This window comes from Chelmon rostratus, chromosome 14, assembly GCF_017976325.1.
Source record: "Chelmon rostratus isolate fCheRos1 chromosome 14, fCheRos1.pri, whole genome shotgun sequence".
Classification (NCBI taxonomy): domain Eukaryota; kingdom Metazoa; phylum Chordata; class Actinopteri; order Chaetodontiformes; family Chaetodontidae; genus Chelmon; species Chelmon rostratus.
Genome location: NC_055671.1, coordinates 22315376 through 22331670, shown reverse-complemented (window position 1 = coordinate 22331670; position 16295 = coordinate 22315376). Strand labels below are relative to the sequence as shown.

The following is a 16295-nucleotide window of genomic DNA, read 5'->3' as shown; positions in this document are numbered from 1 at the left end:
CCTCTACAATATTCTCACCTCAAACCATGATGACTAAAACAACACCACCACAGCAATAAGTCAAATATACTTCTTGTACTTCTGCTTTTGGGGCACCTGCACACTGAAAATCAAACTAAAGCAACTCCGCTTCTACCTTATTATTGTGATGAAGTTGACATGAAAAGGAATCTTTTGAAGGTTCCTTGTCTGATGAATTACAACTAAATGCTAAAGGCTAAATGCTCTTACAAAGCTGTTTTTTATTGAAAAGCGAAGTCGTAGTATCTCCTGTCTAAAGTTTATGTTCGAGCATGTCTTTTTCAGCCTTGCATGTCATTTGGAGATTCTTATTTTCATAAAACACATATCCTTAAAAGCCATGACTACAGCTCCTTTTACTTCTCTGAGCTCACTACGAGCTCTTTTACACTCCTACTATTGCCTCCGTTGAAGCAAAATGCTTCTCTATGAATGACTTGTAAAATGCAAAAGCTTTAATGCTTGCAATATATGTTGAATCACTACTTTCTCAGTATCAATTAGCAAAATAGAGTGAAAAAAGCCATGCGTTAATAGGAAGGAGCAGTAGAAGGTAAAACAATTTTGACGGTCAAATTGAATTCGATGCTCAATTTTTATAAACAGCAAATCCACTGGAAATTTCACTCCAAGGAACAACATTTAGTATCGCGCTGAATCAAATCAAACTACCCAGCAGTGGCCTTTGTGCTTAATTGAGTGAGACGACAAAAGTCCTTACTCATTCAAACCAGAATTCAATTATTGTGGGTCTGTCTATTCAGAGCTCTCTAACAGAGGGGAGACGAGTTCTTTACATGCTGTCCAAGTCGCAAGCAGTTATGTAGGGCTACGCTATAAAATAATTCATGCTGAAGCACCAGACAAATGCATAATCTAATATGGTGTTCTGAGTATGATTATAAGGAGTCAGCCGTGCAACACAGCATATTTGAGTATAAATGACTAAAACAAGAGTTGAAACCATGATGGGGAATATCTCATGGGCTCAACAAGTAGCTGATATGTCTGCAGATGACTTTATCTGTGCCAATGGAACCACAGCATGAAGGCTTACTATCGTCCAAGTTCAAAGAAAATTGATAACAAAACCACAGAAAATTAATATTTTACATGTTTTCTATCAGGTATCTATACAAATATTTAGGCTAAATACTTTTATATTGAGGCAATTTGCCATATTTATCATTGCAAACCCTGTGCATCACCCTATTCACATTGACTTTCATGATTTGGCTGTAAATTACCCTCTGAAGCAGCATACCCTCATTTTCAGTCATCTGCACAATCGGTTGCAACAGGCTCGATCTTTACACAAAAGAAGAGGACGAGGCCCTTCTGTTCAGCACAGACTCTCATTGGCTATTGTGGGCTGTGGACATGACATGGAAGATCTTAACTGGTCAAGTGAGGTGTCAATCGAAAAGTGTGAGTTCAGCGGCCGTCTTGTGACAGCATATCCCCTACTGCATGTACTGAAGTTAATAATAAAGCAAACATTGTCCAAATATCACTCAAAAAACAGAAAACTAACTTTGTGCTACGGAAAAAAAACTTACTTCAATTCCAGTATAGGAAAGTATTTAATAACGGTATAAAATTCTGTACAAAATGTACACAGTGGGTACACCGACTGACTGCAAACATCAGACCTCTCAATTGTTAGGACTCAAGTCAACACTCGTCAGAATTGACACAGGGGTCAAAGCTCTGTGTGTGGCAGTGGCAAGCTTCATTTTTTACCTTGAAGGAGATCTCGTACTGTTCTCCTCCCCAGATCTCCAGACCTGTGTCATATCCTCCCAGCTCCCAGAACCACTTCCTGTCCACAGCAAACAGTCCACCTGCCATCACCGGTGACCTGGAAGACACAAAAGATCCCACACACAATTATGGAAAATAAAATGAGACTATGAGATAATCCACTCCCATGACATGGTACAATATTGCCTCGACAGAGCACACAGCTCGACTGAGATGAGATTTCTGACTTGTTGTGTGTTTTAACAGCTGGGTGTTTCGGGCAGTTGAGTTGAGTTCATTAGGTGGTTGCAATGGCTTTCTGTTTGATATTGAAGGTTCTGCTAGGTGGTTTCTGTTGCATTTAGGATAACTGCACACTGTATGTGTGTGTGGTAGCAACAGAGGCAGTCTTTATAGTCCTGGTAGTGGTTTATTATAGGACCATGGAGAGAGACATACACTGGGTGTATCTGCTCAGTCACTTCTCCCTACACAACACTGATTCCTAAAAAGTTTGAACGCCGTGTAAACATGAATTAAACAGAACATGATCATTTGCGTATACATAAACACAAATGAAAACAACACAAAGACAATAGATTTAATGTTTTAGCTCATCAGCTTCATTCATTTTTGTAAATTTCTGCTTATTCTGAATTTGATGCTGCAACACATGTCAAACAATCTGGGACAGGAGCACCTAAAGACTGGGAAAGTTGTGGAACGCTCCAAAAACACCTGTTTGGAACATTCTACAGGTAAACAGGTTGATTGGTAACAGGTGACAGTATCAAGATTGGGTATGAGAGGAGCATCCTGGAAAGTCTCAGGCATTCACAAGAGAGGATGGAGCGAGGTTCACCACTTTTTGAACACAGATTACTACATTGGCAACACAACAGACACTAAATACTTTATAGTAAGCAGTAAAATAGGGTTTTACACACTTATGAATGGCGACTTTGTGTCATCACTGCCACGTGTTGAGTTGGATGACTTTTTCTGGACGTATAGAATGTGATGTATTGTATTTGGGCTTGTAAGCAGAAAGCAGTGAACATGCCATTAACAGTACTTTTTTGTTCAATTGTGGGGATTTTCAAGGGCAAAATGACAACAGAGTAAATAAAGTGCATTATGTAGTATAAACAAAGTAATTTCAGATACTATTTGACTGCTTTAGCAGCATAAACAGGGTACAGTGAAGTAGACAGACATTACAAATGCAGTAATGACAGAAGTAATGACAAAGAAAAACAAGATATACAGATTGATTTTTGTTTCTTAATCCTTGGGATTTATCATCTGGGAGTCATGAATGTCTGTCATCATCGCCATCCATCAATAGTTAATCGTAGTCCAGGAAGGAAAAAATTATGACACGACCAACATTTTAACAGCCAGCGGAGTGAGCAGTAAAAACATAGTAAAAACATTTTGGCTGGAGTGTTGCTTGGTGGTTTGCTCTTCCAGTGATCCACCCTGGTGATCCACAAATGTTAATTAAATTCAACCAAATTTTGCAATAACTATCAGACTGTGGTTACACTCGTCTTTTCAGCCTGGAAATCTCTGAGCCCTTGCATAAGTATAATAGGAGAAGGTTGCTTGCTTCATAACTCTGCTTACTCTGAGGCAACTTGTTTTCCTGAACACTCAGTCCAGGTGTGTCCATATGATCTCAGCCTCACGAGGACTTATTTCTGACCGCAGAGCATTCAATCAAAAGAAAAGCAGTCTTGTCTGTAATGTTTCATTACTGCTTACAGGCTGTGAGATGAGTCTGGCTTGACTGCTGTTCTCCTCTGTGTGCCTGCTTGTGTTTAGCAATCCAGAGACAGTCAGCACAGCGCAAAACCAATTAACTCATCTGAACCATTGTGAATTCTGACTGGTGTGACGAGCTCTGCGGTGCCAGACAGCATAATGGTCCTCAGCTTGAGGTGCAGAGGGGGATTGAAATTTTCAGCGAATAAACTGACAAATAAGTTCATGAAGTCAAGAAGCAAGTAAACACGAGTGAGCTCTCAAATAGTCGCACATTTATTCACCTTGTAAAATCCACAAAACCTCTTCTTTTGCTGCCTCTACTTGTTTGGACAATATAATGGACAGCCCTCTGGGACCTTGTCCATGTTTTCAATTAAGTGCATATTTTGTATCAGTAGAAAACTGTGAATCAGGCTTGACAAAAATTATATGATAGAGTGGAGACACAGGAGGCACAAATGTTGCCCTCCAACTCTTTAAATATGTTTGTCACACTGACTGATTTGATTTGCTTGACTGGGTGACGGTGTGTCTGAGCAGATCATTGTCCATGACTGGTAACTGTTGTATGCTGGAGGAAGAAAACTGAAGAAAACACGCACAGCACACGCACACGCACGCACACACACACACACACACACACACACACACACACTCCCTGGAGTCGTGCTGAATGAATGCAGTGGACACACTTTCATCAGGAGACAAAGGATAAACAACGGTGGCTGCAGGGAGACAAAGCAATGGTGAGTGTGTGTGTGTATGTGTGTGTTTGTGACTGCACAAAGCAGTGATTGCAAACTGCTGTATGGTCACTGGAGTGTGTGAGCTTAGCAAAGAGAGCATAGGCAGCGTGTGGGCAATGATTTGTGGGGTGGAGATTGTTAGCTCTTGTCCGCCGCAGGGAGAAAACACAAACACACTTCACCTCCCCGGAGTTGTGAGGAATGAAACACGCTGGCTTCAGGATAGACAACACCGATATCTCATAACTCAGATGAAGCATGAGGATCGCTTAAACACAACAAGCTCCAGTTTAGATCCCAGAATAACATCCAGAGGCATGTTCAGCTACAAGTGTTTACCAAAAAAAGACTTTGAACATTTTTTTAACCAAATATTACAGTCCTAATACAAGGTAACTATTGACATTTTTATTCAAATTCTAGAAAATTTTGAGTCCATTTTTCTACCTTAAAATCTATCGAGCTAAAACATGGAGGACTGCGTGAGTATGAATCACTGTGACAGTGATGAACGACAGAGAAAAGGGTGGAAAAAGGAGACACGTTGGAGTAAAGTGTTGATGGCATCGCAGTCTGAAAGCTGCTGTTTTTACTAAACACAGCAGCTAAAGGGTTTTAATTAGCTCTGACAAGCCTTCCTAGCTTAGCTACTGCTGACAACGACAAGAAAACCATTTTAATCATAGCTGATGTTGATAAATACCTTGATGTTTTGTTCAAGGAATAGTAATTATCCATCTATCGAGAAACCGCGCCTGGTGAATTTCTTTCAAATGTACTGGCTCTTTTCAAAAATAATTATTCTCACTCTATTAATGTATCATCAAAACAATTCAGTGTTAGCCTACTTCGATCTTGTTCAGTTGATATATTTGGCAGCTGTATCGAGTGTAATACAGGAACCTTCACAGTGGTCATTTGCAGGAAATTTACCTGAAAGTGCGAAAAGAGATTTCAAGTTTCTTTTTTCTCCACAAATGCTCGAACATGCACGTGAACATTCCCCAGAGTAACAGAAATAGTAAAAGTTCGCTTCTCTGTCAAACATCAGGTGATCACCTGTAACTGCACAGTGCTTGATTTAAAATGGTAATGCGCTGACCCCAATGTCGGCACTCACACCACCACCGCTGCTGCTGCTGCTGCTGTGTTGCTTAGCAACTCCTTCGTTTTGCTGATGTTCAGGAAAGGCATTTAATTGAATGTAATCCTTTTTGACAAACCAATTCAATTCAGAGAAGTGTGGGAATGTGTGCTTTACTGCTTAGATCAATGACATTTCTAAACATTTTCAACACTGGGGATAACAATGTCACTCTGCTGGTGACTCTCCCGCTTTGGTCCAGAATATATCTCAATAGTAACTTGGATGGATGGCCATACTGACACGATTCTGTTCAGACATTCATGGTTCCCAGATGATGAATCTTTGGCGATGCACTGACTTTCCCTCCAGCACCAATGTGACATTCACATTTGTGTTTTAGCAACAACTAGTGGATTCTGTGCCTTGACATTTGGTACAGACACTCACGTTCCCCTCAGGATCAACTGTAATCGCTAAGGTGATCCACAATTAGCAACTGTGAGCGTGCTAACATGCAGAACTAAGATGTGAGCATGGATAACATTATACCTGAAGATCAGTATGTCAGCATTGTCACCGTGAGTATGCCGACATTGGCATTTAGCTGAAAGCCCCACTGTGCCTAAAGTACAGCCTGAAGGAGCCTTAGTGTTGTTTTGTTTTCAGTTTCATTACTGTTAGATCCGACAGTCAACACAAACACACACACATCAACAGAAATTTTGCAATGGCAGACTGTCTAGCAGGGCCCCATACAGACTCCTTTTGATTACCTGCTCACACACACACACACACAGTCAGGTACGATATCGACCAGAATGATGGCTGCACAGAAATATGTGCAGCTCAGTCTTTCAAACATTTAGTCTTGTAGTCTTTCAAAGAAAAGCAGCGAGAGAACAGCGCAGCTCTGAATGGCTGTAATTACCTTCTCAACCGTTTTGATGTTCCGTTTTTTGTTTTTTTTTTTCAAGGGAGGGACAGACTTTGGAAACACACTGGCAAATTGGATTTGCACAGTACAACTGCAGACTTCTACATCCAGCCAGTGAGCAGCTCCACTGAATTAATATTGACCAGCAGCGACTGAACTGACCCCAACAGTTCCGGAAACAGCTACAAAATTCAATACCCTAAAAGTGAAATACTGTGCTGTGCATCAAACCTCAGTGCCTGGCTGCTGACTGAGCTCAGATTCTTTGCCTTAATTTTAAAGCTCTTTAATTATTACTGGTACACCGTACAGTTTGGCATACTTTGCTTAATAAAAAATAAATTATAAAGTTAAAATACTAAAAATGTTAGATTTCTAGAAACTGGGATTTAATGTCCGGTTGGAGTGATACTCTTCCTCACTTAGTCTTTAAATAACAGCTGCTGTTAAACCAGACTTAAACCAGTTAAATCATAATTTTGTAGACGTTCGTGTAGAAGTTATTGTCCGTCTGCTTTTGTTTTGGCAACATTTGCCTGAAGCAGGTATCACTTTCTCCAGCCGGACGAAATCCCTGCAGGTCTTCCCCAGTCACTGTTCTTTGGCAAGTGTCCGTCCACTGGAGGAAAAAATGATTTGAAATCAATGGTGCATGAATATTCCAACTCGCAATGTAGATTTAATTAGAAATGCTCAAGTTGATATTCTCTATTTCAGTCTATTGACCTTGAGGAAAGACAGAGTCAAGGCCTGAGCTCATCACCGAATGAGACACTGAAGCCCGAAGGAGGGATGAGAGAGAGAGAGAGAGAGAGAGAGAGAGGGAGAGAGAGAGAGAGAGAGAGAGAGAGAGAGAGGGAGAGAGGTGATGGCATTGACAAAAGAGGCAGTGACAGAGGCATGAGAACAGGGATAAAATCATACTCCCATGTGCTCATACACACACACACACACACACACACACACACACACACACACACACACACACACACACACACACACACCTCCAAGATGGATTTTGCTGTCCCACCGTGCCTCATTCTGTGCTGCGGCAATGTCAATCAGAATGAAAATGAAAATCTTTGCGACTGAAATTGGATTTGCACTGATGAAGGTCATTTCATTGGGCAAGAAGAGCAGACTAATTCACTAAATGAGGATTGATTCGGATTGTTCTGCAGCTCAGTTCTTCTTCTTTAGTCTCTTATCTTCCTATACCACAGCAGTCCCGCCGGATGATACCTACTGTATTTCCCAGGACACCCAAACAGTCCTTTGGCATCCAAACATAGTGAAAGGCTGTCTAACTGATCCCTCAAGGCTCACAAATAGAGTGTCTGGCATCACACGCAGAGTGATGTGATGTGTCTCTGGGTACAGTTGTTTATTCTGGCTTTCATTACTTAAAGGTTACCTATCTGTGCTGCTGCATGTTGAGGACACTGTGGTCGAAAGCTATCAGTCCTGTTTGCACTGGAGTAATATTACCCGGGGATCTTTCCAAGGACTAACTATGCATGTCATCGAAACAAGCAAGTACAGTGCGACTAATCATTCTTTTTATTATCAATTAATTTGACTACCTTTTCAATTAAATGATATATTAGTCTATGAAATGTCACAAATTGTGAAAAATTTACATCGCAAATCCCCCGATCCCAAGGTTTCAAGGATCCACACAGAATTGTGTGAAACAATAACACAATATGTTTGCATCATCATCAATGAGATCCAATTACTGAGCAGCCTCTTTAATTCTTTATCTCAAAGAGGAAGAGGAAAGAGAACATCTTCAGTGCCGACAGGACTAAACATCACATGACCTTTGTGTTTGGTCAAATGTGGTCAGTATTTTGTGGTGGAATTTCACTGCACACATTACAGACATGTTGATGATGCACAGGATCTGGTTTTCTTAGCTATTGCGGACCATGACATGAACACTATTGTCACATACTGTAGACTGCATTCACACCTTGTGCTTTCAGGTCAAATTTTTAAAAGATCTCTTCGGGCCATGTTTGAGAAGCTACATTTTTGAATTATATGATTTCAAACTGACTTGTCTTAGTGCAGATGTACTGTAGTCTAATGCTACCTGTCACTGGCTGTCCTGAGCAGCAGCACTAATAGAAGACATGTGTATGCAGGACGGTGCTAACAAAGAGCACGGCTGCAAGGTCCTGTAGCTTATTGAAAAGCGTGGCGCCCACACACTCAGCTGAAGGGTTTCAACACACAGTGGGGACACTTGTGTTGTACAGATGTATGCACTCAAGGCACAGCAAGATAACCAGGATACAATCCAAACGCCAAACGTGTCGAAAATAACTGCACTCACTCAAAGGGTTCACTGGGGTCATCGTTCTGCATCTCTGTGGGGATGGGGATCCGTTTGTAGTACATTTCCCAGTCGAACGCCCCACGCATGGCGTCCCCAGCCTGCGTCTCATAGCCGAAGTTGTCGTGGTCGATCACGTCGATCATCGGACACACGATGGTTTTCCTGTTCTGCGCGATTCGGTCTGGGAGACACAGAGGGAGGCGGTTAATGACAGTAGAGGGTGTAGAGAAGCTGCTCCCAGGCTTTTCTCGTCTACACCAGGCAAAGTCTAAAGCTGCTCAGGACTCTCCACAGACTGCGGATGTCCAGGAACCGTGAGCAGTTCAACCACAGTGTGATGTTTCTTCTCACACTGTTTTCATCTGAATAGTTTATGAGTCCGGGCGACGCAAAAGTCTCCAGTACTTGATAAAAAGAGAGAATTAAAGGTTTGAGAAAAGTTAGAAAAAAAAATCACCGCCACAGTCAGATGTCTGAAAGGACTGCTCTAGATTTCTGAATGGCCTTTAATGCTTTCACTTTGTAGAAAGTCCTCTTCACTTCAATTTTACATAAAAAGTAAAGCTTTGTACGTGGAGAACAAAACACTAAACAATGGTTGAACCAGACTGACAAGTGAAAAGGCAGAAAGAGACAAAGAGACAAACAGTTAGACAAGAATATAAGACATCACCTTTGATTGGTGAAATAAACTGGAAGCTTAGTGTCACAATCTGTGCAGATTTGAATAGGAACAGGTCGCTGTTTGAGTGTCAAGTGCACAATAACGCCTTTAAAAAGCTGGCTTTAACAGAAACGTTGCTTTAGCAAAGCTGTTCTTATAGCTTCAAAATGGAAATAGAGGGTTAGTCTTCGGTTTTATTAAAACTATTAAAACTGGATCAGAGAATATCAGCTGACCAATCACAGTTTAAACCTATTCAATCTAACCACTGAGCCAAAGGGCCCGAAGAAAAATGGGTTTCCAAAATATTTAGATCCCAGTAGCAACGTCAGGATTGAGTAAAGCTCTCAGGTCACTTAGTCACACTTTTCTGGACCAGAACAAAGATGATTTTGGGGAAACAGCGCAGCAGTCTTCTCCCCTGCTGTGAAACACTGTGGGGACGTCGACTAAATAGAAGTTTCAATCAATCATCAATTTCCAGCTTTTAGCAGCATAGAGCTAATATTTATTTATATATTTCTACTAGTTAGTTAGCTAGCTAGCTGACTGCTAAATGCATTTTGTTATTGCCATGTCCTCCATGTGAGATTTGCTTCATTCTACTTTGTGTGTTTAGGACTTTCCTGAGGACGTTTTAGCAAAGGCATGTACATTCAGCTGCTCTTCACATGTTCAGGAGCCTCGCTGAGGTTTAGACTTGGGTAAAGGTTTGAGGTTAGAGTACGCAGGAAAGGCAGATTGTAGGAATGTAATGCAGATGCGTGCGTTTGTTCCTCACCCAGCAGCGGAGGCAGCCAGTTGACGTTGGCCTCACAGTGGGAGTCCAGGAAGGTGATGACTTCTCCTTTAGCGGAGGCGGCTCCCAGCAGGCGAGTCCTGATCAGCCCCTCCCTCTTCTTGGTCCTCAGGATGCGAACCTTCGGCAGCCGCACCATGTACTCCTCTAGCGCCACCTTTAGGTGCTCTGCAGAGATGGAAACAGAGACAGTGGTAATGAAAATGGCGAACGCATCAGAATAAAATAAAACGGTATTGATGTCATCAGAGAAGCACGGTTGTCACCGTGTGCAAACATCAGGTAAATTAGGCCGCGCTGACATGAAAGAGCACTGCGTCAAAATTGTCCACAAACCTCACTAACGTGCTCTCTTACAAAAAGATCAAAAGAAAACTAAACCATTAGCAGTCACCATCAAACAAGACATCTGCCTGTGCCACATGCTCCAGACTGAAATGTCTCCCTAAAGGCCTCTACATCATAACACGCTCTCACCCATACTGGGATCCACTTTATAGTTTCACTTACTTTTCTGCACTCGCAGACTTTTTTTTATATCTTTACTGCAGACTCTAGACAGAATGTTACCCTAAAGAGAAAGAGTCCAACTGTGAGGAATGAAAAAAGGAATTAAATCAGCCCCTCCTAACATGTGCAGTCATAAAGACTTCTGGCAAAAAAAAGCAGCATTTCTTCTCAAACTGCAACGATGCTCAACATTTCACCAGACAAAATTCATTACGCCGAATGAGGGAATTACAGATAATGCGGCCCCCAATAATCTGTTCGGTTTATTGTCAGTGAGCAAATCGCACAAGTTTTAAATCATTTAATTAAAACTTTTGCAGAAAGTCGGAGTTGTTGGTGCAACACATGCCAGTCGTGCCAGAGTTCAGGCTGAAGCCGCAGTGACTCAACAAACTTCAACAGAGAGGACAATGTCTGAAAAATGTTTTATATGATGCAGAATTAAGTTTACCTATGTTATATATTCTGTTGAGTTGTGTGTTTATATTATCCCAAATGTTTCCAACAGATTTCAAACCCAGAGAAATCTGAAATATCATTCAGGATAACCTTTGTTCACCTGTTAATAGCGTCACATCCTCCTGCTGCTTTAACTTCCCTGGAAACACGGGAAACTCCAGACGACATGTCAGACAGTGAGGAAGGAAGTCGGGGAACTAGCTAGCTAGCCGCTCGATTGTTTAGTATTGTTTGCATTGCTCATTTGTGACAGAGCCTGATTATTCATTTTCATCGGTAATGGAGACAGCAACTCCCACGATCCCACGCTACTCCATCAAACTCTGTCCTTTTGTTAATGTTTTGATTGAGAGACCCCTCGCAGCAGAAATTACATGCTGTTTTAAAGCCTGCAAACATACAGGAATACACAGCGAGGCTGAAAGAACAGAAAGATGGAGAAAGTAAAGGCAAACCGAAAAAATGAAAGAAAGCATTAATCAATCAAAGACAGAGCTACACATACACATTTTTCTCCGATCTTTCATCAGAGCTGCCAGCGACAGAAATCAATCCTGCCCTAAATGGAGCCTGTAAATCTTTCTGCTCAAACGTCAGGCCAGTTCTGACAGGTCAATAAAAAAAAAAAAAAAAACTGGAGCCAGACTCAAGGTCACGTTTCATTCTCTGTCTGTCTACTGTCACCACATCTCCAAAGCTGAAACACTGTCAGCCATCACAGAGAAGATCCCCGACTACCGAAGTGGGATAGGCACTCTAAACTTTTTAGAAGTAAATGATCACTGCGTTAAGGCCATGACATGAAGAGCCAATGTGAAACAGTACGGCTGGAAAAAGGTCAGCAAAATGCCAATTTTGAATTTACTTTTAATGCTGTCCTCTTTGTTTTTCGCCTGTTGTTCAGGCTGTCTCCTGGAATACAAGCTGTGGACTACAGTGACTGTAGAGGCTCCACCACACACATAAACTGCCCCACAAAAACAGGTCCAAATGTCACCACTAGATAACAGCCAGAGCGTTAATCCAAATCTGTTAGAGGGACATGAAAGAGTCGTGCAGTGTTTCATGACATGTTCCGTCATTGATTTCATCACTGGAAGCGTATACATTGGCTCATTTAAGCCAAATACTATTGATCCCATTCATGTACTGCAGCTTATGTTTAGACACCATTTAACTCTGGAGAAGGTCGGCTCCTTTGTTATATGGTAAACGATCATTTTTGTTTTTTGGTAGTAGGACCACAACTCATAATGGTATCGCCACTCGTACTGGAAAGTTTCAAGCATCTACCTCAGACTTCCACCAGCTAAAACCCTCCTTTATACCTTCTGCCATCTCCCTCCTGAACTCTAGGAGGAAAAGGTTTTTGCAAATAAACCAATAAAGCTATTGACTGACTGATCGACACTTGGGAGCAGGATAAATTCAGTATTGGTTTCAGTCTCGTCTCCTGTTCATAATAAAGGTATAACAACGCCATTGTTATTCAATTCAATGGGGTCGCCAGTTTTATAATTGCCCCTCAATCATGTCAGATGATTGGTGGTGATTGTGCTGAGGTGACAGCCTGGAGATGATGTCATACATTAACCGCCGGGAGCTTTTAATGCCTTTTCAGCGCTGACTCCTGAAGGTTGATGATAATAGCACGCATGGATTTTCACTAGCAGCGACACGACTGCAGAATGCAATAGAAACCATGACCCTGTAAATCAGTTCTGATGCAAAATGATCAGTGATCTTCCTGTTGGCCGTTTCTTGTGTCTTCATCTTTTCTGCATCCGACTCGAAACTTCAACACAAGAAAAGTGTGTAAGACCTGACAAAAAGAGCCATTATTTGCAGAATACAGGGAGGCATTAATAAAATATTACCTCTGTCAGTGTTCCTCATTGATAGCAGTTCTTACAAATGGGCCACTGTCACTGTGGGACCCCCCTTCAATACAACCAGTAATTGGATTGTGAATATCAGAGAAGAGGATGGAGGAGAGGCAGCAGTTCTTTCAAACCTTCACGGGACAAACTGCAGCTGCTAAAATGACAGACAGGATGTCTTTATCTCCGCACTCTGTTGTTTCCTTCCTGCTTCATTCTTGCCTTTCTTTCCGTCCCTCCTTTGTTCCTTCTCTTCATCTTCCCTCCCTCATTCAGCTCGTCCCTCCGTTTGATGCCGTTTGGCGGCAGCTGCCTCTCGGGGAGGCTCGCCTGATTCCATTGGACAGCTGAGACACTGAAGATAGCAGGTCCAGCCAAAACCAACAAACATGAAGCGAGCAGGTCCTCAGATGTGCCTCAGACCTCTCACTCTCTCCTTCCATCCTTCACTCCCTTCTCTGACTTCTTTTTTAATGAGCCTGAGTAAATGACAGCCCACCTCCTCCAGTCAAACAGCATCCAAACCTGCCTTTACTTCTCCGGACAAGCTGGAGTAGCTTGGGCAAGACCGCATTGGACCGGACGTTATTAGAGCAGAGCAAACCAAATGAAACGAGAGCAGTAATCAAGACCGGAGTGAGGAGTGCTGTCTATCAAAGTGTCGCTCAGGCCTCTGCCGGTTAATCCTGAAAGCCCCCATTTGGGATGCAGCCTGCCTGGAGTGGTCTCGCTCAAATTAACCTATGTTACACACATTAAAGTTAGTGCCAAAGCTTTGCTTCAAAGCCAAGTGATGGATTATTCAACAAAGGGATAATTAAATGTACTTGTGACAGTGACATACATGGCAGTCAAAGTGTTGACACTCAGCTTTGATTTGAAGGTGCATCAGATGCACCTGAAGCCCTTTAATCCATGGTCCCCCAGTTTTAATTTCAGATATTTAACAGATAATAACTCTAATAAGAAGAATGAAAATCTATTATGAGTTGTAATAATCAACTACTCTCATGCACTATATAGACATTCAATAAATGGTTTCTAACACACTATGACACTATTCTATGCTGATGTGCGAGTAATAATGTCCATTATTCAACTACCTATGAAGACATATTTTATAACCACTGAGTTTTACTATACTGTCATTTGTTATCTGTTTATACAGCAGCCTCCTCTTCAGGTGCACATGAGAGTTATAGTTGCTGACAAATAGATTCATAAATTACATCTGCTTACTTTACAACTACGTTATCGCATGCTGTGACCCATTTATCAAACGTCTGTATACTGCTAAAAGCTTCATAGAGGGGTTCAAGTATTAGTGCAAAATCATTATACACACTGCTTTTGTCTAAACGGATCTGAAGCTGATGTGCTTTTGTGCGTTAAGTTCCTCATTAATTTGCTTATAATGATGTATTTTGTTTCTATTTGTATGTTTAGTCTCATTTATTGAAGTATAATTACAGTATGATTGCTTTGCATGATTTTATAAAGTTTATACTATGTCCTCTATGTGTTTTAGAAATGTTTTCAGTTTTTTTTTCTGTTTTATCTAAATGAAACATCCCATCGTGAATTTGACACATTTGCATCATGATTAATCATGTATTAGGCATCGTGCCTGTGAAAAAGGTAAGGTTAATGAAGTCAAGTAAAATACTGTAATTATAAAAATATACAGGAATTCACCTATAAATGACTGCTGTGTAATTATTCTGTTAAATAAACTCATCACAGAGTTAATATGTGCTGCAGGGCTCTGACACTGAATCGGAGGCAGAGCGCTCCATAGGGTCGCTGCCACACTTAGAGGAAAGGGCAAGCCTTCACCTTCATAATATGGCAATAAATCAGCCCATTAGCTATTAACCATTAGAAGATTGATTCGGGGTAAGCTTTTGCCCTGCATGGGATGATTCTTACATAACCTTCCTAATGACAGCCAGTGAGATTAAACAATGAACATTTGCATTGCATGTACAGCACATTCAGCGAAGCAGAGGGGAGCGGGAAAGGTTACAACGTCTAATTATGAATGGTTAATTTGACCCGAATAAATTGGAATACGGCTCCTCTGGTTTACCGAAAATTGGCGGGGCAATAAATCACCCTAACGAGAGCAGGCTGATGTCTGCAAACACATTAGTCATTATTAGAATGTGAAGTCCAGGACATGATGAGGGCTCAGACATCATCGATGCCTGGATCATTTCCGTAGACCCCATTTACCAAACAGCCGAACATTCGCTGCCCTCCATCTGTTACCGCTGCAGGAATGCATCGCATCTTCCTCCGAGCCATTGAATAGGATTCAATCACAAACGCTAAAGCCAAGCACAGAAGAGGACACAGTGCAAGTGTGGCCAGCAGCGCTCCACATATAGTCATCAAGGAAAATATATGCATTTGATGACAATTTTGTTTATTTCGGCTCAGAAATCTCCCAGAATATAGTGGAATCTCTATGTAGTACTGCTTTCCCTACAGCTGTTTATTTTTATGATTCTTTTGGAGGGTTGAGGAAGGGGGGAATTTTCAATTCAATTAACCTCAAATTACAGTGGATCCAATATGGCATCCAAATCTTTGTCTTTCCAAGGTGCTGGATTACTTCCCAGAAGTCTTGGCACGGCGCCAAAGAGCCAAGCTGCTAATTTATTCCTCCGAAATATTCGGCTGCTCCTGTGAACTCCATCACACATTCTCCCTTTTTGTCGAGTGCCAGGCTGGGAACATCCGAAGCTGCTTTTCTGCAACCGTCATTTAAAAGAAGAAAAGGCTGCCGAGGGAGATCCTGTGATGATATAAGCCAGTCTGGTTGGAGGGGTGGGGGGCTAAAGGCAATCTACTCGCCTCCTTCCCCTGCACATAAAATACACACATCTTCTAGTTACTAGTTACTGAGGCAACGATAAAAGATGATTCCATCACGTCATGAAATGATGAAAGCAGCATTTTACAGTCTTTCTGTTGCACATGTGAATTTGAAATTTTCAATAGAACAACAGGTTGTTTCAAGTCACCGAGATATATTTTTATATGTAGTCTAATCAGGTCAGGTAAGGCCCTGTTTTAGGGCCGCTGGTCTCAGGCCTGTGTGTAAATATGTCTAATACCTGATTGGGCCCAAGTAGACTCACCATCAGTTCTGATGATGTGGTGTGTCATAACCACAAAAATATGTGTTCACGTGAGAACATGTGTGTAAAAATGGGATGTACTGCTACTGTTTGCTGCTTTAATTGATTGATCATCATGCTGCCGCCAGTTTTGGTGTGATGTTTCAAGTAGGTGAAAAAAAATCTGATGAACCTCATGATGTTTCTGTCACA

General features: G+C 41.6%; 1 protein-coding gene across 1 annotated transcript in view; it reads right to left on the bottom strand.

Annotated features, from left to right (window-relative positions):
* The window catches only part of LOC121617266 (polypeptide N-acetylgalactosaminyltransferase 10-like), a 93011-nt gene that overhangs the window by 20736 nt on the left and 55980 nt on the right, over window positions 1–16295 (bottom strand). The window contains exons 5-7 of the mRNA XM_041952384.1: window positions 10091–10276; window positions 8643–8826; window positions 1765–1882 (exon numbers count right to left, since the gene is read on the bottom strand). Coding sequence (XP_041808318.1) covers window positions 1765–1882; window positions 8643–8826; window positions 10091–10276 — 488 coding nt within the window. The remainder of the gene's footprint in view (window positions 1–1764; window positions 1883–8642; window positions 8827–10090; window positions 10277–16295) is intronic.